The sequence below is a fragment of the Pongo pygmaeus genome, chromosome 5, assembly GCF_028885625.2.
Source record: "Pongo pygmaeus isolate AG05252 chromosome 5, NHGRI_mPonPyg2-v2.0_pri, whole genome shotgun sequence".
Lineage (NCBI taxonomy): Eukaryota > Metazoa > Chordata > Mammalia > Primates > Hominidae > Pongo > Pongo pygmaeus.
The window spans coordinates 104765006-104790973 of record NC_072378.2 but is presented as its reverse complement, the minus strand read 5'-3'; the positions used below and the strand labels follow the sequence as shown (position 1 = coordinate 104790973).

Genomic DNA, 25968 nt, shown 5'->3' with positions numbered 1-25968 from the left:
TGCTCTGTTGCCCAGGCTGGAGTGCAGTAGCACAATCTCAGCTCACTGCAGCCTCCACCTCCCAGGTTCAAGTGATTCTCCTGCCTCAGCCTCCTGAGTAGCTGGGATTATAGGCGCATGCCACCATGCCCGGCTAATTTTTTGTATTTTAGTAGAGACGGAGTTTCACCGTGTTGCCTAGGCTGGTCTCAAACTCCTGACCTGGTGATCCACCCGCCTCGGCCTCCCAGTGTTAGGATTACAGGTGTGAGCCACTGTGCCTGGCCCTTGTTTTCTTACAATGTTAACATATTCTAAATTCTCTTCTGCATCTTGATTTTTTTCTCACTTAATCCATCTTGGAAATTATTTTGGATCAGTGAAGAGTTCCATGTCATATAAAGAAATAGATTCCTCATTGTTTTTATCACACATGGAAGCATATTATACATCACTATTTAACTAGTTACAGTACATTTGAGTAGCTAAAATTATATTATTTATTTTTCTTTTTCTGTTTTCTATACTAGAATGTAAACCCAGGAGGAAAGGGATGTTGTCTTTTTTTTTTTTTTTTGAAACAAGGTCTCACTCTGTCACCTAGGCTGGAGTGCAGTGGCACTATCATGGCTCACTGTAGCTTTGGCCTCTTAGGCTCAAGTGACTCTTTTGCCTCAGCCTCCCAAGTAGCTGGGACAAGAGGTGCCACCATGCCTGGCTAATTTTTTAATATTTTTTTGTAGAGATGGGTTTTTGCCATGTTGCCCAGGCTGGTCTCGAACTCCTGGACTCAAGCGAATTGCAAGCCTCAGCTTCTCAAAGTGCTGGGATTACAGGCATAAGCCACCATGCCCAGCCATCTGTCTTATTTAATACTATATTCTCAATAACTAGAACAGTATCTGGAATGAAATACACAATAAATATGTGTTCAGTGAATAAAAATGTACACGTCTTAATTGTTTTTGTGGTATTTTCGCCTCTTTCCCATTTGCACCCCCAGCTCTGATTTGTTATTTTCTTGTGGACAAGGACAGTACCTTATATGTATCAGAATGTCTTTCAGCCTGAAACACAGGCTTTGCACCTGTTTCATTCGTTGACTACATGACTACATGATGAAATGTGGAGTAATAAAGAGGCGTCAACAGGATGAAATCCCGTTCCTTTTAGTCTCACAGTCCGATTATATCTTCCAAAAATATTTAAAGTTATAATCAATATGATTATAAAAAGCTGTTCAGAAACAGAATAACTATGCAGTTGCCCTAAGCCCATGTGCTAGCCTAGTAGCACTTCTCTGAGTATCAGGGTATGCAGTACATGGCCTTGCGGTCCCTGAGTGAGAATCAGACCCCTTTCCACCGTCAATGCTCTTGGGCACATTTCCTTCCAGAAACAGGGTGGTCAGGATCATAGAATCCTCTAACAGAAAGCTCTTCCAAGCAGCACTAGATCTGAGCACAGGAGTGCAGCTGATTATTACTCCTGCTGTTGCACAGGCATTTGAACTAGAGCATCCGCTTCTCCATTCATCTGCCCTCCTATCCCCATCCTCACCTAAACTCTCCCCACAATGACTCAGGAAGTATAATTGGATCTATTGTGTTGAAATTCAGGGAGAGAGAAACTAAAGATTCTGTATAGATTATTTAGGAAGAAGAGAGAAAAATCACTTATCTTTAGTGCTCAACCAGGAAAGTATCATGAAGCATCAAAGCTTTGCTGAATTCTACTTATAAATCTGTGTAATTGCATTCCCAGGTATACATGTTACAGGTAGTTGTAGAGAAAAGAGATTCAACTATCTCTGCTGTCTTTCTACATGGATTTGCATAAGAAGTTGAGCCCCCACCTTTGTAAGTGCTGTAGGCATATTAAGTCATAGGTGAAATTTTAAAGAACAAGTGCCCTAAATGTTGAAATGTCGGGGTTAAACTCGAAGTGTGGGATTAGGCAGGGAGCAGGTTAAGGAACAGAAGTCAGTGATTAGTTACGATAGAGCTGAGATTAAATAAGGACTTTGGAATAGTGAGATATATCTAGCTGAAACAAAGCTATTAAGGAAATTTCTCCATTTTTGATCACCTGAAATTTACCACCTCCAAGGCTCAGAGTGGGGAGGCTGATCAGGTAGTCTTGACCTTGTCTGAAATGGCCAATTTGGATCAAGACAGTTGTGGGGAAGCACAGCCTTCTATGTGGCTGTGGCAGAGGACAGAGGAGACAGCAACTTCTGTTATATCAGCTTATTTTGTCCTAAAAGCAACAAGTGCTAAGATATTCAATTAATTGAGACTTCCTGGGAGCTAAAAATGAAGGATTCAGGGGATAAATGCAAGGCTGGAAGGATAAATAAAAGAAGCAAAAAATTTTAGCAGATGATTTCAAAATGATAGATGTCAAGGATGTGCCAAATATGTCAAGACTGGGTGCAATGGCTCATGCCTGTGATCCCAGCACTTTGGGAGGCCAAGATGGGAGGATCACTTGAGGCCAGGATTTTGACACCAGCCTTTACAGCACATTGAGACCCTTGTCTCTACAAAAAACAATTAAAAATTAGCTGGGTATGAGAGCCCATGTCAGTAATCCTAGTTGCTTGAGAGACTGAGGCAGGAGGATCACTTAAGCCCAGCAGTTCAAGGTTACAGTGAGCTATGACTGCCACTGCACTCCAGCCTGGGTGATAGAGTGAGACCCTGTCTTAAAAAAAAAAAAAAAGAAGAAGAATGTGCCAAATATGGATGTTATTTTCTAGACACAGACTTTTAGAATTGAATAAATAAGTGCATATCCTCTGCATTAGCCAAATTATTTTACAAGTCTAGGCTCCCAGCTTTTGAGGAACTCCATCTCTCAGGCATATGTTTCCTAAGAGAGGAGCTTATTTAAATAGTTTGATCTTGCACTCTGGTTCAAGAATGGGTAATGAAGAAAAGATCTGCACATGCTGGTAATCCCAGCACTTTGGGAGGCCGAGGCAGGCAGATCACAAGGTCAAGAGATTGAGACCATCCTGGCTAACATGGTGAAACCCTATCTCTACTAAAAATACAAAAATTAGCTGGACGTGGTGGTGCGCGCCTGTAATCCCAGCCACTTGGGAGGCTGAGGCAGAAGAATCACTTGAACCCAGGAGGCAGAGGTTGCAGTGAGCTGAGATCACGCCACTGCACTCCAGCGTGGGCAACAGAGCAAGACTCCGTCTCAAAAAAAAGAAAGAAAAAGAAAAGATCTACAGCGTGAGACTATGTTTGTCACCATGAAATGCAAAATGAAATAAGGGGAATAAGACAGATACTGTTATTATTCCCATTTTGCAAATGACAAAAATGGAAGCTTCCCAGGGTTAAGGAAGTTTTTCCAAAGTACAAGGTTAGTAGGGGCAGAACCAGGAATTCTAACTCAGGTTGTTTTCCTCTGAAACCAAAAGGGCTCAATTAATTGGCAATTATTATAAGACTGAAAAGGTTTATTGAAAAGAGAGTGCCAGACTTTGAATAGCATTCTTAGGAGTTTAGATTTTTATTTTTTATTTTATTTATTTATTTATTTTTCTTTTTTTCTTCTTTTATTATTATACTTTAAGTTCTAGGATCCATGTGCACAACGTGCAGGTTTGTTACATATGTATACATGTGCCATGTTGGTGTGCTGCACCCATTAACTTGTCATTTACATTAGGTGTATCTCCTAATGTTATCCCTCCCCGCTTCCTCCACCCCACTACAGGCCCTGGTGTGTGATGTACCCCTTCCTGTGTCCAAGTGTTCTCATTGTTCAGTTCCCACCTATGAGTGAGAACATGCAGTGCTTGGTTTTTTGTTCTTGCGATAGTTTGCTGAGAATGATGGTTTCCAGCTTCATCCATGTCCCTACAAAGGACATGAACTCATCCTTTTTTATGGCTGCATAGTGTATTCCATGGTGTATATGTGCCACATTTTCTTAATCCAGTCTATCATTGTTGGACATTTGGGTTGGTTCCAAGTCTTTGCTATTGTGAATAGTGCCACAATAAACATACATGTGCATGTGTCTTTATAGCAGCATGATTTATAATCTTTTGGGTACATACCCAGTAATGGGATGGCTGGGTCAAATGGTATTTCTAGTTTTAGATCTTTGAGGAATTGCCACATTGTCTTCCACAATGGTTGAACTAGTTTACAGTCCCGCCAACAGTGTAAAAGTGTTCCTATTTCTCCACATCCTCTCCAGCACCTGTTGTTTCCTGACTTTTTAATGATTGCCATTCTAACTGGTATGAGATGGTATCTCATTGTGATTTTGATTTGCATTTCTCTGATGGCCAGTGATGATGATGAGCATTTTTTCATGTGTCTGTTGGTTGCATAAATGTCTTCTTTTGAGAAGTATCTGTTCATATCCTTCGCCCACTTTTTGATGGGGTTGTTTTATTCTTGTAAATTTGTTTGAGTTCTTTGTAGATTCTGGATATTAGCCCTTTGTCAGATGAGTAGATTGCAAAAATTTTCTCCCATTTTGTAGGTTGCCTGTTCACTCTGATGGTAGTTTCTTTTGCTGTGCAGAAGCTCTTTAGTTTAATTAGATCCCATTTGTCAATTTTGGCTTTTGTTGCCATTGCTTTTGGTGTTTTAGACATGAAGTCTTGCCCATGCCTATGTCCTGAATGGTACTGCCTAGGTTTTCTTCTAGGGTTTTTATGGTTTTAGGTCTAACATTTAACTCTTTAATCCACCTTGAATTAATTTTTGTATAAGGTGTAAGGAAGGGATCCAGTTTCAGCTTTCTCCGTATGGCTAGCCAGTTTTCCCAGCACCATTTATTAAATAGGGAATCCTTTCCCCATTTCTTGTTTTTGTCAGGTTTGTCAAAGATCAGTGGGTTGTAGATGTGTGGTATTATTTCTGAGGGCTCTGTTCTGTACCATTGGTCTATATCTCTGTTTTGGTACCAGTACCATGCTGTTTTGGTTACTGTAGCCTTGTAGTATAGTTTGAAGTCAGGTAGTGTGATGCCTCCAGCTTTGTTCTTTTTGCTTACGATTGTCTTGGCAATGCGGGCTCTTTTTTGGTTCCATATGAACTTTAAAGTAGTTTTTTCAATTCTGTGAAGAAAGTCATTGGTAGCTTGATGGGGATGGCATTGAATCTATAAATTACCTTGGGCAGTATGGCCATTTTCACGATATTGATTCTTCCTATCCATGAGCATGGAATGTTCGTCCATTTGTTTGTGTCCTCTTTTATTTCATTGAGCAGTGGTTTGTAGTTCTCCTTGAAGAGGTCCTTTAAGGAGATTCCTAGGTATTTTATTCTCTTTGAAGCAATTGTGAATGGGATTTCACTCATGATTTGGCTCTCTGTTTGTCTGTTATTGGTGTATAAGAATACTTGTGATTTTTGCACATTGATTTTTGTATCCTGAGACTTTGCTGAAGTTGCTTATCAGCTTAAGGAGATTTTGGGCTGAGACGATGGGGTTTTCTAAATATACAATCATTTCATCTGCAAACAGGGACAATTTCACTTCCTCTTTTCCCAATTGAATACCCTTTATTTCTTTCTCCTGCCTGATTGCCCTGGCCAGAACTTCCTGGACACATACACCCTCCCAAGACTAAACCAGCAAGAAGTTGAATCCCTGAATAGACCAATAACAGGCTCTGAAATTGAGGCAATAATTAATAGCCTGCCAACCAAAAAAAGTCCAGGACCAGAAGGATTCATAGCCGAATTCTACCAGAGGAACAAGGAGGAGCTGGTACCATTCCTTCTGAAACTATTCCAATCAATAGAAAAAGAGGGAATCCTCCCTAACTCATTTTATGAGGCCAGCATCATCCTGATACCAAAGCCTTGCAGAGACACACAAAAAAAGAGATAATTTTAGACCAATATCCCTGATGAACATCGATGCAAAAATCCTCAATAAAATACTGGGAAATGGAATCCAGCAGCACATCAAAAAGCTTATCCACCATGATCAAGTGGGCTTCATCCCTGGGATGCAAGGCTGGTTCAACATATGCAAATCAATAAACGTAATCCAGCATATAAACAGAATCAAAGACAAAAACCACATGATTATCTCAATAGATGCAGAAAAGGCCTTTGACAAAATTCAATAGCCCTTCATGCTAAAAACTCTCAATAAATTAGGTATTGATGGTATGTATCTCAAAATAATAAGAGCTATTTATGACAAACCCTCAGCCAATATCATACTGAATGGGCAAAAACTGCAAGCATTCCTTTTGAAAACTGGCACAAGACAAGGATGCCCTCTCTCACACTCCTATTCAACATAGTGTTGGAAGTTCTGGCCAGGAGTTTAGATTTTTAAATGTTGGAGAAAAGGGGACAGCTGCAGAGATTCTGAGGTGGGAAATGAAATGCTTCAAGTTGTTCTATAGGAAGATAACTCTGACAGAGACCAGAGAGTTCTGAAGGTGCCCCCTGCCCTTTGCATTCGTGAGCCATCTTACTGTATTAATACATTCTTATTTAACATAAGCTAGCTGAAATTGCATTCCTGTCAGTTAAAGCTGAAAAAATCCTGTTTAATAAATCTCAGTTTGCAGAGGAGGAAACTTAAAACTAGAGAGTATAAGTGAAACACAGTTTTTTGGTGTCAAGGTCAGCACTAGACTGTCCATGTCCCCACTCTCCTAAACCACTGTACCCTGGGCAGTTAGACCTTTTACTTTTTCACTGCACTATTTGTCTTGAAGAAAAAGTGAACAAATAAATTCTTCAGGGGCAATTCAAAGTGATGATTTTATGTAAATTAATTCCATACTAATAGATGTGGAAAACCAGTACTCAGATGACAGGTGCATTTATTAAATGAATCTGGTATAGAACCATCCCATGCTTCAGATCAGGCTTGACAAGGCTCCTCAGAATTCTGCTACCTAATGATTTGGAGTTAGAAACATAGCATGTTGGTTGGGCGCGGTGGCTCATGCCTGTAATCCCAGCACTTTGGGAGGCCGAGGTGGGCGAATCACGAGGTCAGGAGATCGAGACCATCCTCACTAACACAGTGAAACCATGTCTCTACTAAAAATACAAAAAAAACCAGGGCGTGGTGGTGGGCACTTGCAGTCCCAACTACTCGGGAGGCTTAGGCAGGAGAATGGCATGAACCTGGGAGGTGGACCTTGCAATGAGCCGAGATCGCGCCACTGCACTCCAGCCTGGGCGACAGAGCAAGACTCCGTCTCAAAAAAAAAAAAAAAAAAAAAAAAAGAAACATAACATGTTCACATAAATAGTGAAATACTGAAATACACAGTAACACATGTTCATGAATAAGTCTACTGCACCAAAGTGGAGGAAAGACAGAACCAAACATACGTAATACTAATTTCAATGCCTATAACCTAGCTTTATGAGAAATGGATGACTTCAAGTTAAAATAATTGTTTTTCTCCATAAAAATCTTTTAAAAAGGGTCTTAACTTTTGAACTAACCTTTCTCCCTCAAAAGAACTACTCTACTCCTGTTACTGACTTTGGAGTCATCCCAAATCACTCTAACCCATTTATCCCATTGATCACCTAGACTCCAGATTCTGCATCCTGCCCATCTACAGTATGCTCACATACATCTTTCTTTTTCACCCTCACCTTAATACAGTGTCTTGTATCCACTCACTTGTATAATTTCAACAGCCTCTTAACTCATCCAGCTGTTGCCACTCTCTCCCACTGCCACCTAATTATGTTGCTCCTCACTGCTTATAGAACTGGCTTCAAGCTGCTAAGCATGTCATTCAAGGCTAACTGAAATCTGACTCATATGTTAGCCTTAATTCCCCAATTACCCATGAGCCTCAGCTAAATCAGCTATTAATGCTCAACAAGTATCAGCTGTTATTATTTGTTGTTAATCAGATTGTCCTGCTTGTTTCTATTCCCCATATGTAAATATGACGTCTTTCAGGCATGAAATCTCCCTCATTCTACTCCCTTACTACACTGAAGTGATGATTCTCTTTCTCACCTCCTCAGGGTTTTTGGTACTACTTAAAGGACTCTCCACAGTTTGCTGTGTATTATTGTCAGATTTATACATGTCTTAACTCTCTTTTTAGAAGTTGAACTTCTTGAGCATAAGAAAAAAAGTCTTTATTCTGGGGGTGCATGTGCAGGTTTTTTTTCTTCAGTGTACTTCTACCTTGCATTTTGCACATACATGTATGTATTGAATTTGAAACTAAGTTACTGATGATGGAATGAAGTCACTGACACTTTTTATCTAATTAAAATGGAATGTTTAAAGAATGCAGCATTTCACTGAAATGAAAAACTCAACACAAATTAAAATAATTTTAAATACACAAGCTAAATGATGCTATTTTTCTTTCTTTCTTTTCTTTTTTTTTTTTTTAGACTGAGTCTCCCTCTGTTCCCCAGGCTGGAGTGCAATGGCACAATCTCGGCTCACTGCAATCTCTGCCTCCTGGGTTCAAGCGATTCTCCTGCCTCAGCCTCCTGAGGAGCTGGGATCACAGGCGCATGCCACCACACCTGGCTAATTTTTGTATTTTTAGCAGAGACGGGGTTTCACCATGTTGGCCAGGCTGGTCTCAAACTCCTGACCTCAAGTGATCCACCCGCTATGGCCTCCCAAAGTGCTGGGATTACAGGCATGAGTCACCTCGCCCGGCCCATACTGTTTTTCTTGACGCTATTACTTTTTTTGTAGGAAACATGATCTTTCATGCTGCTCCCTGAAGTGATTACTAAGGTCACTGAACTTACTACAAAATTCAGAAAACACTTTCATAGGACTAATTACTGATTTTGTCTCATTTATTATGAAAGTCACAGACTTTTACAAATGTTTTAATGGTTTAAAATGTTTAATTTCTCAGTATGAGTTGCATCTTGGATGTTGTCTATCTATTGACATCCTAATGCCTCACTTTGGAAAACATAGCACTGCTTTTAATATTAGCATAAAATGTGAAACTTTTGCAATAGATATATGAAAATTTGAAACATCAAACTTATTTAGGCATAGCCAAAAGCTTCTACTTTAGGCAATCACAATTTATGAATTTTGATTCATGGAAATACCAAAATTTACATTTCTCCTGCGAACTAATACACTTCAAATCCTAACCTAAGATGCATGTAGGGTTGCAATAATCTACTCCTGAGAAAGCTCTGGTGGCTTGCAATTTATATCCATGAGTACCAGGTGCCGTTAGTTAGCATGCACTTCTTTCCATTGTTGATATACAGGGAAGAAGATTGACATCTATCATGCTCTAAATACATAGAGTTAGATGAGGATTTTTAAATTTATTTGTCCTCAGTATTTGTAGTGTGTTTTCTCAGGACTCAAGAAAACAGAAAGAATATTTTAGTTCAGTGAGATTTCTCTGGTGTGAAATCCCTCCTACATATTAAGGAATATGTGAATTCTGCAAGGGTGAACATCTTCCATTCTATCCCTGTATATTATTTCATCATGGTCTCAGAGAAGAAACTTTTGCATTGATAAAACATGCACTTACTAACTTTGCGTGTCATGAGAGGTATTCAGATGTCTTTCTGTTCAGAGACTATATTTACTGAGTAGCATGAACATCTTCAACTTACTAGGTTGTTTTTGAGTGATAGGAATCCTTTGTATGCAAATTCTTTATGAGATAACGTGTTTTCTGAATATTTTCTCCCCTAGAGAATTTACCTATTCATTTTCATAATGGTATATTTTGCTGAGAAGAAGCTTTTAAGACGAATATAAAGTTTTTGCTTTTATGCTTTTTTACTTTCTGTGTCCTGTAAGAGTCTTTGACTTCTCCCAGGTCATGAAAACAGTATCCTATGCTTTATTCTAGAAGCTTTATAGTTAGCTCTTATGTTCAGATTTATGATCCTTTTTGAATTAATTTGTGTGTGATTTGATGTAGGAATTGAGGTGTTTTCTTCTCCCAAATGAATATACAACTATTCCAGAATCATTTTCACTCAGTAGGACTTCCAGTACAATGTTGTATAGAAGTAATGAAAACAGATATTGTTGCCTTATTCCTGGTTTTAGAAAGAAAGCAATCAATATTTTACCATAAATATAATGCACAGAGAGAGAGACAGGAGAGAGAGAGAGAGAGAGAGAGAGAGAGAGAGAGAAGTTCTGGTCCTCAGAAGAGTAAGAAAGCTTTTTTCCAGAAAGTTCTCAGCAACTTCTCTCCATTTCTCATTGATCTGAAGTCTGAACTATCTACTATCAATAGTGGCCTGGGATGAGATTACACCTTAGCCACATGACCCTAGAGTCAGGGTTAGAGTCAGCATATGGGCAGTGCAGAAGTGTAGACATCTGAATGAAACTAGGACTTATAAATATATGTAAAGAGGGTTAGGGAAGAGGAGAGCTATTTTATAGAATAAAAGAGGCTTGGGGCTTTGCAATCATAACAACAAAATGTGATACATGAGTGTTATTTGGATTCTGATTCAAATAAACCAGTTATTAAAAATGTCTAAGACAATTGGGAAAATTTGAACATTCTCTGGATATCTGACAATATCATTACATCTTTTTAAATATTTTACGTGTAATAATAGTATTGTAGTTATTTTTTGGACTCATCTTACAGAGATACATAAGAAATGGTAACAAATGAAATGCTATGATGTTTGGGAATTACATTAAAGTAACCCAGTGTGACAGTATTGGGATATGGGCAAAATAAGATTGGTTGGGTGATGAGTATATCAGATTTCATTTTTGCTATTTTGTTTACTTTTTTTTTTTTTTTTGAGACGGAGTCTCACTCTGTTGCCCAGGCTGGAGTGCCGTGACCTGATCTAGGCTCACTGCAAGCTCCGCCTCCCAGGTTCACGGCATTATCCTGCCTGAGCCTCCCAAGTAGCTGGGACTACAGGCGCCTGCCACCACGCCCAGCTAATTTTTTGTATTTTTAGTAGAGACGGGGTTTCACCGTGTTAGCCAGGATGGTCTCAATCTCCTGACCTCGTGATCTGCCCACCTCGGCCTCCCAAAGTGCTGGGATTACAGGCGTGAGCCACCACACCCGGCCTTGTTTACTTTTATGTAGAAAATTCCTTAATAAAATTTAAAACCACCTACCTAAAAGAATGAAAATAGGGATTTTCACCAAAAATAGGGAGACAATGTTTTGGAGGCAACCGCAATTCCCACTCTATTAATCCTTTTCATTTATATTACTGTTTCTGATTATTTAAAATTATTTTATTTATTTTTACATATTTGAATAAGCAATGAGTTTACAGAGGTAAAAATTAGAAGGATCTAAAAAGATATACAGCAAGAAGTCTCCCTCTCATGCGGGGCCCTTGTTACTTCGTTTTCCATCCCCAGAGCTGCCCTCTCCACTTCTCTTGTAATCAGTGCTATCCTTTTATCATATACACCATTTTTAGTGGCTGCAAAATATTGCATATATAAACATACCACAACTTATTGAGCAATTTTCTTATTGTTAAACTTTCATGTCGTTCTTACTTACTTAGAGAGCTTTCTGTATTTTAGATCTTACACTATCAATAATTTCTCCTTCTCTGAAATATTCAATTAATTAAAATATCTTTGTCTGGGTGAGGTGGCTCACGCCTGTAATCCCAGCACTTTGGGAGTCCAAGGCGGGCAGATCACCTGAGGTCAAGAGTTGGAGATGACTCTGGCCAACATGAAACCTCGTCTCTACTAAAAATACCAAAATTAGCTGGGCGTGGTGGCACACACTTGTAATCCCAGCTGCTCGGGAGGCTGTGGCAGGAGAATCACTTGAACCCAGGAGGCGGAGTTTGCAGTGAGCCAAGATTGCACCACTGCACTCCAGCCTGGGCGACAAGAGCAAAATTCCATCTAAAAAAAAAAAAGAATCCTCAATTACCTGGTAACTTGAAAAAACAAAACAAAAAAACCCCAAAATTTTCTCTCAACCCCAATCCCACTCCAGCTACCTTTCTATTGCTCTTTTTATTCCACAGCCTGGTTCAACTACCAATATATTACCAGGACAGACTGCCTGAACCATTGAGCCCTTCAGGAAGCGAACTCCCTTTGGGAGGTCAACCTGCAGGGATTAGTCTTGAACAAGTTGATGCTTCTTTTCTACTTTATATTATCTCCCTAGTTTCCAAACACTATCTGTAGAGTTATATCTCCAAATGTATATTGTAAGCCCAGAATAGCCATGTATGTTGAGTCATCTACTTGATATCTCCACTTCAGTACCTCAAAGGCACCTCAAACTTTCCATGACACAACCTCCTTTTCCAAACCTGGTTCTATTCAGTGTTCTCTTTACCCAGGAATGGTGCCATCATACATACAATTGCATAATCCATTTTCTGTTTCCCATTTCCCATATGCAATCCATCATTAGGTATTATTGGTTTTATTACAAAAACATTTCTCAATGTTATTATGAAAACATTTTACTCTACTGACATAGCCACTATGCTGTCGAAAAGACAATCATCTTTTGGACTAAATAGTAAGTAGCCCACAAACAATTTTTTGCTTATCTATTCAACGGTCAATCTAATTCATTCTTCCTCCTTCTTGTGGAGTAAACGTTTTCCTTCCAAACACAAATCTGATCATATTATTCCCACTTGCTTAAGATCCTCTAATGCCTTTCCACTGCTCTTATGCTAAAGGCCCTATCATGGCCAGCAAAGCCCCACATGGACTGCTTCGTCTCTCACCATTTCGTAGTGTACTCCCTTTTGCTCCTTGACTTTCAATGACATAACCAAAATACAACTTTCTTTAGATTCCTTGAACATTTCATGCACCATAGGATCTTTGCAAATTCCATTCTCTCCATTGAGCACTTTTTTTTTTTTTTTTTGAGACAGAGTCTCCCTTTGTCACCCAGGCTGGAGTGCAGTGGCACAATCTTGGCTCACTCCAACCTCCGCCTCCCAGGTTCAAGCGATTCTCCTGCCCCAGCCTCCTGAGTAGCTGGGATTACAGGCACATACAACCATGTCTGGCTAATTTTTGTATTTTTAGTAGAGATAGGATTTCACCATGTTAGCTAGGCTGGTCTTGAACTATTGATCTCAAGTGATCCACCTGCCTCAGGCTCCCAACGTGCTGGGATTATCGGCGTGAGCCACTGCACCCAGCCTCTTTTTTTTTTTTTTTCAAACAGGGTCTCACTCTGTCACCCAGGATGGAGTGCAGTGGCACGAACATGGCTCACTGCAACCTCATTCTCCTAGGCTTGAGTGATCCTCCTGCCTCAGCCTCTGGAGTAGCTGGGACCACAGGGGCACGCCACCATGTCTGGCTAATTTTTAAATTTTTTTGTCAAGACAAGGTCTTGCCATGTTGCTCAGGCTGGTATTAAACTCCTGGACTCAAATGATCCTCTTGCCTCAGCCTCCCAAAGTGCTGGGGTTACAGATGTGAGCTACTGTGCCCCACCAAGAATATTCTTTATCACCCTAGCTCCTTTGCCTAGATACCTTCTATTCATCTTTTGATTCTTAGGTTAAGTGTCTGTTTTTTTTGGAAATCCTCTCTAGATGTTCCTAGTCTTTCACAGAATGGTTTTTCCAGCCTTTCAGAACACTTATCTCTACTTACAATTATATATCCGTGAGCATAATTATTTGAAAAACATTATTTAAGAAATATCTCTATTCCCCTCCTACAGGCAGTATGTTTTTTTGTTTACTAGGAATTTAATAATATTTCTGTATAAATAAATATTATATTTATCTATACATCTTTGTTTCTATTTCAGGTTGTTTCTTTGGACTATATGCCCAGAGGTGAATTGAATGAATCAAAAGGTACACAACAATTCTTTTTTTTTTTTTTGAGAGGGAGTGTCTGGGTCTTTGCCCAGGCTGGAGTGCTGGGGCACAATCTCAGCTCACTGCAACCTCTGCCTTCCGGGTTCAAGCAATTCTCCTGCCCCAGGCTCCTGAATAGCTGGGATTACAGGCATGTGCCACCATACCCGGCTAATTTTTGGTAAAGACAGGGTTTCACCATGTTGGTCAGGCTGGTCTCCAACTCCTGACCTCGTGATCCACCCGCCTTGGCCTCCCAAAGTGTTGGGATTACAGGTGTGAGTCACCGCAATCAGCCTGTACACAACATTTCTAATGGCTTTCAGTACACAGACAGATGTGTTAATAGGTGATGACATATTCGCCCCTAAAGAACCCATTAATGAATCAAAGATAATTTGGGAAAGTTTTAGGTTGTAATTTCAGTGAATTTTTTTTTTTTTTGCTTTCTTTTGTTTCAGCATTTTAATCTGTGACTTAAATCTGTATATAGAGAGGGATCTTGTCAAGTCTGCATGTGATACACAGCACAGAAGATACTAGACAAGTGATTAATAGATGCAAGACCCAACAATATCTTTTCAGGTTATACTAATGACCTCAGACCGGGTGCGGTGGCTCATGCCTGTAATCCCAGCACTTTGGGAGGCTGAGGTGGGTGGATCACCAGAGGCCAGGAGTTTGAGACCAGCCTGGCCAACATGGTGAAACCCTGTCTCTACTAAAAGTACAAAAAATAGCCGGGTATGGTGGCGCTCACCTGTAGTCCCAGCTACTCGGAGGCTGAGGCACAAGAATTGCTTGAATCCAGGAGGCGGAGGTCGCAGTGGGGGTTGCAGTGAGTGGAGATCACACCACTGCACTCCAGCCTGGGCAACAGAGCAAGACCCTATCTCAAAACAACAACAACAACAACAACAACAACAACAAAAACCTAATCAAGGTGAAATCCAGCAGGACAAATGTAGGAGCCTTCATTTTGATTAAGAAATTCTGTAGCATGGGTACTGGATGAAAGTGTAGTTTAGTGAGACCCATGGCTGCCTCTTATTGCTAACTCTAAAGTCCCTTCTACTGGCTTATGTGTCCCCTGCATTTCCTGCCTCTACTTCCAGACCTACAGTCTGCTTTGTTTTTCCTTTGTTAGCTTCCTCTGTCCACTCTATTTCTTGGGATTTTCATCCTACCCTACCCTGGCTTTGGCCATGGTCTTCCTAGTTGCCACCTCAGTGACACTATTCTGAAGAAGGGCACTCGGATGCGTTGTATTTTTGTAACTGTAATATATGTGCTTTAAAAGGATGTGTATTCCCTCTTCATTAGTAGTGAAGTGAATGCTCACACGTGCCCTTTAATGAGACTTGTAGTTGAAGATTTTTAATCTTCTGTATCTTTAACTGTCTTTTTCTGCTAGCTTTATTCGTTTCAGAGCGAAGGGTGTGAAAAATCTAGCACCATGGTGTGGAACTTTTTTTTTTTTTAAGTTTTATTTTGATTTATTATTATTATACTTTAGGTATATCTCCCATTGCTATCCCTCCCCCCTCCCCCCACCCCACAACAGTCCCCAGAGTGTGATGTTCCCCTTCCTGTGTCCATGTGTTCTCATTGTTCACTTCCCACCTATGAGTGAGAATATGCGGTGTTTGGTTTTTTGTTCTTGCAATAGTTTACTGAGAATGATGATTTCCAATTTCATCCATGTCCCTACAAAGGACATGAACTCATCATTTTTTATGGCTGCATAGTATTCCATGGTGTATATATGCCACATTTTCTTAATCCAGTCTATCATTGTTGGACATTTGGGTTGGTTCCAAGTCTTTGCTATTGTGAATGGTGCCGCAGTAAACATACATGTGCATGTGTCTTTATAGCAGCATGATTTATAGTCCTTTGGGTGTATACCCAGTAATGGGATGGCTGGGTCAAATGGTATTTCTAGTTCTAGATCCCTGAGGAATTGCCACACTGACTTCCACAATGGTTGAACTAGTTTACATTCCCACCAACGTGTAAAAGTGTTCCTATTTCTCCACATCCTCTCCAGCACCTGTTGTTTCCTGATTTTTAAATGATTGCCATTCTAACTGGTATGAGATGGTATCTCATTGTGGTTTTGATTTGCATTTCTCTGATGGCCAGTGATGGTGAGCATTTTTTCATGTGTTTTTTGGCTGCATAAATGTCTTCTTTTGAGAAGTGTCTGTTCATGTCCTTCGCCCACTTTTTGATGGGGCTGTTTGTTTTTTTTCTTGTAAATTTGTTTGAGTTCATTGTAGATTCTGGATATTAGCCCTTTGTCAGATGAGTAGGTTGCGAAAATTTTCTCCCATTTTGTAGGTTGCCTGTTCACTCTGATGGTAGTTTCTTTTGCTGTGCAGAAGCTCTTGAGTTTAATTAGATCCCATTTGTCAATTTTGGCTTTTGTTGCCATTGCTTTTGGTGTTTTAGACATGAAGTCCTTGCCCATGCCTGTGTCCTGAATGGTAATGCCTAGGTTTTCTTCTAGGGTTTTTATGGTTTTAGGTCTAACGTTTAAGTCTTTAATCCATCTTGAATTGATTTTTGTATAAGGTGTAAGGAAGGGATCCAGTTTCAGCTTTCTACATATGGCTAGCCAGTTTTCCCAGCACCATTTATTAAATAGGGAATCCTTTCCCCATTGCTTGTTTTTCTCAGGTTTGTCAGAGATCAGATAGTTGTAGATATGCAGCGTTATTTCTGAGGGCTCTGTTCTGTTCCATTGATCTATATCTCTGTTTTGGTACCAGTACCATGCTGTTTTGGTTACTGTAGCCTTGTAGTATAGTTTGAAGTCAGGTAGCGTGATGCCTCCAGCTTTGTTCTTTTGGCTTAGGATTGACTTGGTGATGCGGGCTCTTTTTTGGTTCCATATGAACTTTAAAGTAGTTTTTTCCAATTCTGTGAAAAAAGTCATTGGTAGCTTGATGGGGATGGCATTGAATCTGTAAATTACCTTAGGCAGTATGGCCATTTTCACGATATTGATTCTTCCTACCCATGAGCATGGAATGTTCTTCCATTTGTTTGTATCCTCTTTTATTTCCTTGAACAGTGGTTTGTAGTTCTCCTTGAAAAGGTCCTTCACATCCCTTGTAAGTTGGATTCCTAGGTATTTTATTCTCTTTGAAGCAATTGTGAATGGGAGTTCACTCATGATTTGGCTCTCTGTTTGTCTGTTGTTGGTGTATAAGAATGCTTGTGATTTTTGTACATTGATTTTGTATCCTGAGACTTTGCTGAAGTTGCTTATCAGCTTAAGGAGATTTTGGGCTGAGACAATGGGGTTTTCTAGATATACCATCATGTCGTCTGCAAACTGGGACAATTTGACTTCCTCTTTTCCTAATTGAATACCCTTTATTTCTTTCTCCTGCCTAATTGCCCTGGCCAGAACTTCCAACACTATGTTGAATAGGAGTGGTGAGAGAGGGCATCCCTGTCTTGTGCCAGTTTTCAAAGGGAATGCTTCCAGTTTTTGCCCATTCAGTATGATATTGGCTGTGGGTTTGTCATAGATAGCTCTTATGATTTTGAGATACGTCCCATCAATGCCTAATTTATTGAGAGTTTTTAGCATGAAGGGTTGTTGAATGGTGTGGAACTTATACTTGTAATTCTGTCAAGTGTAGCTTTATTTTTAGTATATGTTTTTAGGTGTAGGTTCAGGACTAGTATAAACTTTCTGGTAACTCTCTTTGACTCTAATAATGTTTTTTCCTTTAAAATTTATTTTGCTGAGATTAATATTGTTCATGATAGTTAATTTTCTGTGTCAACTTGGAGGGTGTTTTTGGAAGAGATGAACATTTAAATTGGTTAAAGCAGATTGCTCTTCATAATATGGGTGGGCTTCATCCAATCAGCTGAAGGCCTGAATAGAAGAAACAGCAAGAGGGAATTTTTCAGCAGACTGCCTCCAGACTTCATCTGTCTTACTAGCTGCCCTGGCCTTTGACTGGAACTGCATCATCAGGTCTCTTGGGTATTGAGACCACTGGTCCAAACTGTAGATTTTGGATTTGCTAGCTTCCATAATCTGTGAGTCAATTTCTGATAATAAATCTCTTTCTCTCTCTCTCCATATATATACACACATTCTACTAGTTCTGTTTCTCTAGAGAACCCTGATGTATTGTTATATCACATTTATTTGGCTAATATTTTCTATGGTATCCCTTTTTTTCCATTTCCTTTTGGAAATGGTGGTCCCTTAGAAACAGCAAATAGCTGTTTTATTTGATCTTTTCAGATATAAGAAATAAATCAGATCAGGTACAAATTGCGATCCAGGAGATTTTGAGTCAGTGTTGAGAAGCTTGCCTTACTGCATTTCCCGTACAGTTTATAAAGCATAAAGATGAAGTACTTTGGCCTTTTTTCATGATTGTCTGTTATACATTAATTTTTTAGGGCAACTATTTAAGCTGATTTGTCTATAGCTGATTGGCTTAGTTTCACTGAATCATGCTGACAAGGATGTATAAACCTTGCGTTTTGTGTTTATTATTACAGATGGTGTTTTGGGGAAACGAGGATGATGAGTTTTGGTTTGTGGTTATACACAGTTGGACTTGGGTATATCTAAACTGTGGACTCCATTTTTATTTTTCTTTAACACAATATCTAAGACCTCTATGTTTTAGAGTAAACATTGAGTTTACTCTGTTTATATTTTCTGTGACCATGGATATATTTAGATTTATTTCTACCGCTACTTTATGTTTTGTTTTTATGACCATTTTTCTTTGCTTCCCACCCATTTCCTGCCTTTTGTTGAACAGATTGTTTTTCTCTTCTCTTTCCCTTAATGCTTGGGAATCTTCAATAAAACCAATTTCCAGGAAGAAAAAAATACCAGATATACAAAAAAGAAAGTTAAAACTGTCTGGGCCACAGAAGAACCTGGGTTATCATTAGTGAAAAACTCTACGCTTTTGTTAATGGAACTTATGATACAAAGTGCCCTTTTGAAACTTCCACTTGATGTTTTTGGTGTTGGTGACAGGTGAGAAAATCTTCTACTCTTTAGCTAATAATAATCTATAAGAAGCTGTTTAGCTGTTTTGGTGTTCTCCTGGGCAGCTTTCTTCTTGTTGTGATAAGTTTCCCTGTCTAATACGGTAACCACAAGGCACATACAGCTATTTAACTTAATTAATTTCATTAATTATACTTTAACACAAATTTAAAATTCAGTTGCACCAGCCACATTTCAAGCACCCAGTAACCCCATTTGGTTAGTGGATGCTATTTTGGACACTGCAGATTATAGAATATTTCTATCATTGTAGAAAGTTCTATTGGACAGGAGGTGATAAGCTGATAGTAGTACTGCAGCTTTATACATTTTGAAGCAGAGCTATTGGGAGACTGCATCATATTGCAGAATTTGGAACTGACAATTTACATCAGCATTCCCTGTTCCATTATCTTCTGCTCCTGTGGTGAACAGTGACCAGCATGAGGTGCAGTGCCCACCATGGAGGCTGCTGGGGGCTCCTACCCCTGCCCACAAACTCCAGGCTTGGTCCTCACAGGACGTTGGAGGTAATTTATATAGAGCAACAGCCTAGAGAGCAATGGTGATAACAGCAGCTGAGAGAAGCTGAGGGGCCAACTTCTGTACAGCAGTGAGAATCCTGACTTTTTGAATAGCACAAGAGGCCAAGCAAGACTGGAACATTTTTAGTTGAAGCCAGGTTGCAAACGGTTGAGCCTGGGCTAGACTGGTCCATAACGTCTGGTATTTCTTTCTTCCTTTCCTTTTGAGACAGGATCTCGCTCTGTCACCCAGGCTGGAGTGCAATGGCAGGGTCTCAGCTCACTGCAGCCTCCGCCTCTCGGGTTCAAGCGATTCTCCTGCCTAAGCCTCCCAAGTAGCTGGGATTACAGAGGCACACCACCATGCCCGGCTAATTTTTGTATATACATATTTTTAGTAGAGACAGGGTTTTACCATGTTGGCCAGGCTGGTCTCAAACTCCTGACCTCAAGTGATCCACCTGCCTTGGCCTCACAAAGTGCTGGGATTACAGGCATGAGCCACCGCGCCCAGACTCTGGTATTCTTTTGAAACTTTGACCTCTACCACCTTGTTGCCAGACTGGTTTAGGTATCATCCGATTAGGTGAAGATTACAGAGGTCTTCCCCGAGCCTGTGGCACCACTGGCACAAATGGTCACTAGCTGGAACTGATTTAGGACGGCATTGGCAGGGAAAACGCATGCCAACCACCATCTGCCCCTTCATAGCCTGAATGGGCAGGTGAGACTCTCTTTCTCTTGGCCAGCCAACATACATCATCAACGTACATGTGCCCATTCATTTCAGGAACAGCTTTGTCTCTTTGAGGGAAGAGAAGCTGAAAAAGACAAGCCTTTTGTTTCTCCCTCACTCCAGCATCATCTTGGCACTGGTAATATATCCAAGATACTCATAGTCAGTGGTGTTAGCCAGGCTCACATTTACCGCTTTGATTGGGTTAATTTTTTCAAGTTCCAACTTCTGTTGTTTCAAGTTTCAAGTGTTCAACTTCTGTGCAGAGCTTACGAATATGATTTTTCGCCACTGAGTTCATTTCTTCCACAATGTAGGTATCCAAATTTTTTGTAACTTACAAAGTCAAATCCTTTGGATTTCCCACTAGGCTCTGTCATCACACAGACACTTTAGCATTGTACCAAATAAATGAAAAATTTTTTTCAGGTTGTCATCATTCATATCTTCCCCAGAGCTTTAACTTTGTGCCAGGTGCCTTGTTAAGTACAGGGATACAACACAGTTCAAGATTAAATGTCCCTGCCCTCATAAAGTCGCCCGGCAGGAAAAACAACTAATTAAGCTATTGTCAAGTTATTTACAATGAAGACAAAAACATATTGTGCTTTTGGATTTGTTTGATTTTATTACTCTTTAAATTTGACATATGAAAATACCATACTTAAACAGTTCATGTAGGGTACCTGAAACAAAGGCACTAATACAGTACTAGAAAGGTGGTGACGGATTTAAGAACAATTGTGCCAATTTCTAATCTGTTTTATAGTAAAGTTATAGAATTGGAGGAAGCTGCTCCTGTACAACTTTGGAGGAGTGTAGGAGGAGCAGGGCGTGAGAATGCCTTTCCAGGAACTTAGGAGCACGCCCAAGTCGCTGCGTGGCTTCCAGCACACTCAGCCCTGCGCCCGCGTCGGCGTGGCCTGGGCGCCCCCAGCGTGACTCCGCCCAGGGCGCCCGGTTCCGCCAGCTGGAAACTACAGTTCCCAGAAGGCCACGCGAGCCCGGGAGGGACGCGGCGGCGGGGGCAGCAAGAAAGGCGCGAGCAGAGGTGGCGGCGGGTGTCGCCTAGGTGGTCGGTCCGGCAGAAGCCCGGCCCCCGGACGCAGGACGTGGCCCCAGGTAGCCCTCGCAGCTCAGTGCTCTAGCCAAGGCAAGCCCGCGTCTCCGCCTGCTGGACGGGCCCAGGCGAGATGTAGGGCGCTGGGCGCGGAGGCCGCCGGTGCGGCGGGGGATCGTGGAGGATCGCGGAGGGCGCGCCGAGGATGGAGAGAGCGATGGAGCAACTCAACCGCCTGACGCGCTCGCTGCGCCGCGCGCGCACCGTGGAGTTGCCCGAGGGTGAGCCGGGTCGCGGGGCCGGGCTGGCCGCGGGGCGCGGGGCGGCCAATGGGGCAGGAGCTCCGGCCGCGTCAAGGTCGGGTGGAAAAACTAACTGAAAGCTGAGAAAACGCCCACTTTTACTTTCCAGAACTGAGAGGCAGCCCCGGGCCCCGAACTCCCCTGGCCCGACGCTCCCACCCCGGCAGGTGGGAGTTTGCGGGAGGAAACTGGGTTGGTGGGGGTTCCGCTGCTGGGAGGAGCGAGACAAAGGTCTTACAACGTCTGTCGATTAGGGGTCTTGGCAAAGGGGCAGGAATACCAGCCGAAGGCCCGAGACCCGGAGTCAGAAAACATCATAATTGCGGGTCATTTAACGGTCGCCGGGGATAGAGATGATCCAAAGATAGTGTTTACTTTAAGCTGCATCGGGGGTCCAGGCGGGCTTTTATTTTTGTTATTTTTTAAAATGTGGGGCACTGCCTTGTTTTGATAACAGGCAAACAAAGGGTTGTCAAACATCAAACAGGTACTCTTGAAGTACTGTGTGCGTAAACACAATACATTTTTCTTTAATATGCATGCCTGCCTTCATTCTTCATTTATTCATCAGACTAGTATTGAGTGGGCTAGCTGGGAACTAGGACGCATCTGCAGAGAGGAATAAGGCATGGTCCCTGAGGATCAGGACTTTTAGTTCACCGTGCCAGGGTTCCTTCAGGACAGGTAAAACTCTGCTAATAACAAGGAGAGAAAATAAGCAGTTTTGTTTGCAGCGTCAGGAATTCAGACATTTTAGTGGTGATGGGAGATAGCAGTGCTGCTTCTAAGAAGCTTTTGGCTCTTTATGCCCAAGTGAGAGAAGGGTTGGGAAGAGGTTGTAGCTGGTGAATAGCTTCTTTCTTAATTTTAGTAGTTTATCTTATTTTTCAAAACTCTCTTTGAATTGCTGCTGGGTGGTTTGTAGGATAGGGAAGGAGACCTTGGCAGACGGTCACGAAAGAAATGTGGGATTGGGTACTTTGGCGATAGTTTTCTTTCCTTTTATAGAGATGAGGTCTCACTGTGTTCCCCAGGCTGGTCTTGAACTGGGCTCAAGTGATCCGCACCCTGCTCCCCCCAAAGTGTTGGGAATACAGATGTGAGCCACCGCGCGTGGCCTGGGGATAATCTTCTTGAAAAAATGGCCTCTAGTCTCTATTTAGAATTCAGATTTTGGTAACTAGATTCTAGCTTCAACTTTTTCTGTATTTTCTTTCCAACTTCCACCTTTGAATCCATTTCTTAAGTGCTACTCTTACTTATTTTTCGTAGTCGAATTATTGGTATAGCTTGATGAAGACTACATGTATAATTTATATTGTCTAGTTTGAATCCCGATATTTTTTACATAAATGTGATTTAGAAGACTTTGATAATGTTACTTGGTTTTAAAAGTAATATAGTTTCATTGTAGAAAATTTGGAAAATAAAGAAAAATAGAAAAAGAAATATGTCATTCCACCATCCAATTATAAAGTGTTACCATTGTTATTTCTTTTTCTCTCCCTAACAAGTTAAAATCATACTGCATATAGTCTTTTATTTTGTGTTTAGAAAACATCCCTTTTTTTTTAGACAGAGTCTCGCTCTGTCGCCCAGGCTGGAGTGCAGTGGCGCCATCTCGGCTCACTGCAAGCTCAGCCTCCGGCGTTCACGCTATTCTCCTGCCTCAGCCTTCCGAGTACTTGGGACTACAGGTGCCTGCCACCACGCCTGGCTAATCTTTTGTATTTTTAGTAGAGATGGGGTTTCACCGTGTTAGCTAGGATGGTCTCGATCTCTTGACCTCGTGATCTGCCCGCCTTGGCCTCCCAAAGTGCTGGGGGATTACAGGCGTGAGCCAGCGTGCCCGGCCCCAAATTTTTTTTTTTTAATATTCTTCAATAGGCTTAATGACTTCAGAATTTCATAGGATGCATATAACAAATGTTGAATCTAAATACTGTTTTTAAACTGATTTTATGAGAAACAGCTTTGTATTTAAGACATAGTCTGCCTCCAAATACTTCCTTAGGGTTAATTCTTCCAAGAAGAGTATCTACAATACATTTCTAAGGCTCAACGTATCAGTTTCTCAACTTACTCCTTGGAAAGTTCCACCAGCAGTCTGAGAGTGCCCAGAAACTAGAGTATTATCAGTAAAAGTAAAACTTTTCCACATATAGGCAAAAATGGCATCTTGTTTGCATTTGCTTTTCTTTGATTATAATGAGTTTGTTCATTTTGATCCTTGATTTTAATTTATCTTTGTCTCTAAGTTCTGATGAGTCTTTGAATTCTCTGAGCTTGGCTCTTTCAAGTGTATCGTACATATAGGAATATATATATATATATATAAAACATTCCTACTGATACAAATCCACATTTGTGCTTACATTTTAAGGGCTGAATGGAAACTCTGAGATCTCTCTAAATTTAGAAAATAATCAGATTTTTTTTGCTTTGTTAGAATTCAGTAATCAATAAGCATCTAACTACAACAAACTATTAAGCTTGTAAACTTTTTAGTCAGCTTGTACTCTAAAATTAATTTTGTTGCAAAGGTTGAAACTATAGATGTTTGATAAACTGAGTTAGATGCTATGTTTCCTTGAGATGATGAAAACCTGAGTATTACTCTAAGTAATGGAGTGCAGGTAGAGTCATCCTAGGCAGGCCTAATGCAGGAATATTCTTGAGAGAAAAAGAGGTGAAGATTAAGAAATTACTTTAGGGATATGGATTCTTAGTAGTGTTTAAAAGGTGGAGGCCGGGCGCAGTGGCTCACACCTGTAATCCCAGCACTTTGGGAGGCCGAGGTGGGTGGATCACCTGAGGTCAGGAGTGTCAGACCAGCTGGCTAACATGGTGAAACCCCGGCTCTACTAAAAATACAAAAAATTAGCTGGATGTGGTGGCGGGTGCCTGTAATCCCAGCTACTTGGGAGGCTGAGGCAGGAGAATCGCTTTAACCTGGGAGGCGGAGGTTGCAGTGAGCCGAGATTGCGCCATTGCATTCCAGCCTGGACATCAAGAGCGAAACTCAGTCTCAAAAAAAAAAACACATAAATAAAAGGAAGGTGTATGTTGTTAGTGTATGTAAAGTTTGAACTACTATATAGTGAATGCAGTTTGTTTAATAATAAAATTTGAGCCCATTTTAGCATATGTGATTAGGATAATTGTGTTTAAAAAAATTACTCCATGTGATGGTTTGAAGAGAAATTGTATATAATTAATTACTCTGAGCACCTTTTTCTTTGTTAACAGTTGGGTTTTGAAACTGTAGTGATAAAAATGGCAAACATGTCTAATAAAGTGATAGATTAAACTTTTCTTGTCACCCTGGAGACTTTAATTATATACCTAATCCTGAAGGTGCCTTCAAGAGTAGACAAGGAAGTGTCTGGCAACAAATTGTATTCTGTCCTTTCTTAGTATAGTATTTCTTGGATAGTCTCCTTCTAGCACCACAGTTGTGGTTAGATTTATTTCTTCATACTTACCTGTTAATGTATGTGACCTATTTTTTTCTTTAGGTTAGATGTGACTTAAATAAGATGTAAATCTAATTTTTATCTAAAAAATAAAAACCTTGCAAATACAACCATTGTGAACCTTATTATGCTCACTAATGCTCACTTAAAATTATGCACTATCTTGATTTAAAGTTTATCTTGATTTAAGTTTAAACCCACAAATAACAGTGTTTTTTTATGACTTTATTATGGAGTGACTTAATGGAAATTCTCATGGTTTAGAAGTTCAGATTTTTATTGGGACATGCATTATTATATGAACGATAAAGAGTGTTGTCATGCCAAGGGAGGCTTAGTGTAGTATTTTCAACTCCTGGTGGTGACTCATTGGTAGTTTCTGAGAGCAATTAGTGGGTTGCAGTCAGCATTTAAAAAAAGAAATGTAAGAGGTTAAAACAGAGTCTGTTTTACATATTAAGAATAGTATTCTATTGTAGACCTTCTGGTTATGTGGTATATACTGGGTGCATTGTAGGATATATTATCTTTTTATTTTTTATCTTTATTCTTTATTTTTTTTTCCGAGATAGAGTCTCGCTCTGTCGCCCAGGCTGGAGTGCAGTGGCACGATCTCGGCTCATTGCAAGCTCTGCCTCCTGAGTTCACACCATTCTCCTGCCTCAGCCTCCCGAGTAGCTGGGACTACAGGCGCCCACCACCACACCCGGCTAATTTTTTTATTTTTAGTAGCGATGGGGTTTCACCTTGTTAGCCAGGATGGTCTCGATCTCCTGACCTCGTGATCTGCCCACCTCAGCCTCCCAAAGTGCTGGGATTACAGGCGTGAGCCACCGCACCCAGCCAGTATATATTATTTGTAGAGGCTCTGGAATCAGCCACTTAATGCCACTGTTACACAGCTTGTTACTTAACTAGTACTTCAGTTTTCTCATTTGTAAAATGAGGATAATAGTACCTACTTCATAGGGTGGTTGTGAGGAGAAAAGCAATGATATATGCAAAGTGTTTAGAAAAGTGCCTTTAAGATAATGGT

At 40.6% G+C, this 25968-nt stretch overlaps 1 protein-coding gene across 6 annotated transcripts in view; it reads left to right on the top strand.

Annotated features, from left to right (window-relative positions):
- Positions 1–21082: 21082 nt before the first annotated feature.
- Positions 21083–25968, top strand: part of HACE1 (HECT domain and ankyrin repeat containing E3 ubiquitin protein ligase 1) — a 124468-nt gene continuing 119582 nt past the window's right edge. For 3 of the 6 annotated variants that reach the window (XM_054491401.2, XM_054491400.2, XM_054491398.2), the window contains exon 1: positions 21083–21435. In XM_054491401.2, coding sequence (XP_054347376.1) covers positions 21360–21435 — 76 coding nt within the window. In that variant the 5' untranslated portion in view covers positions 21083–21359. Of the gene's footprint in view, positions 21436–21482; positions 21624–25968 lie in introns of those variants that run through there. The other 3 variants (XM_063666456.1, XM_063666458.1, XM_063666457.1) reach the window with 2 other exon arrangements.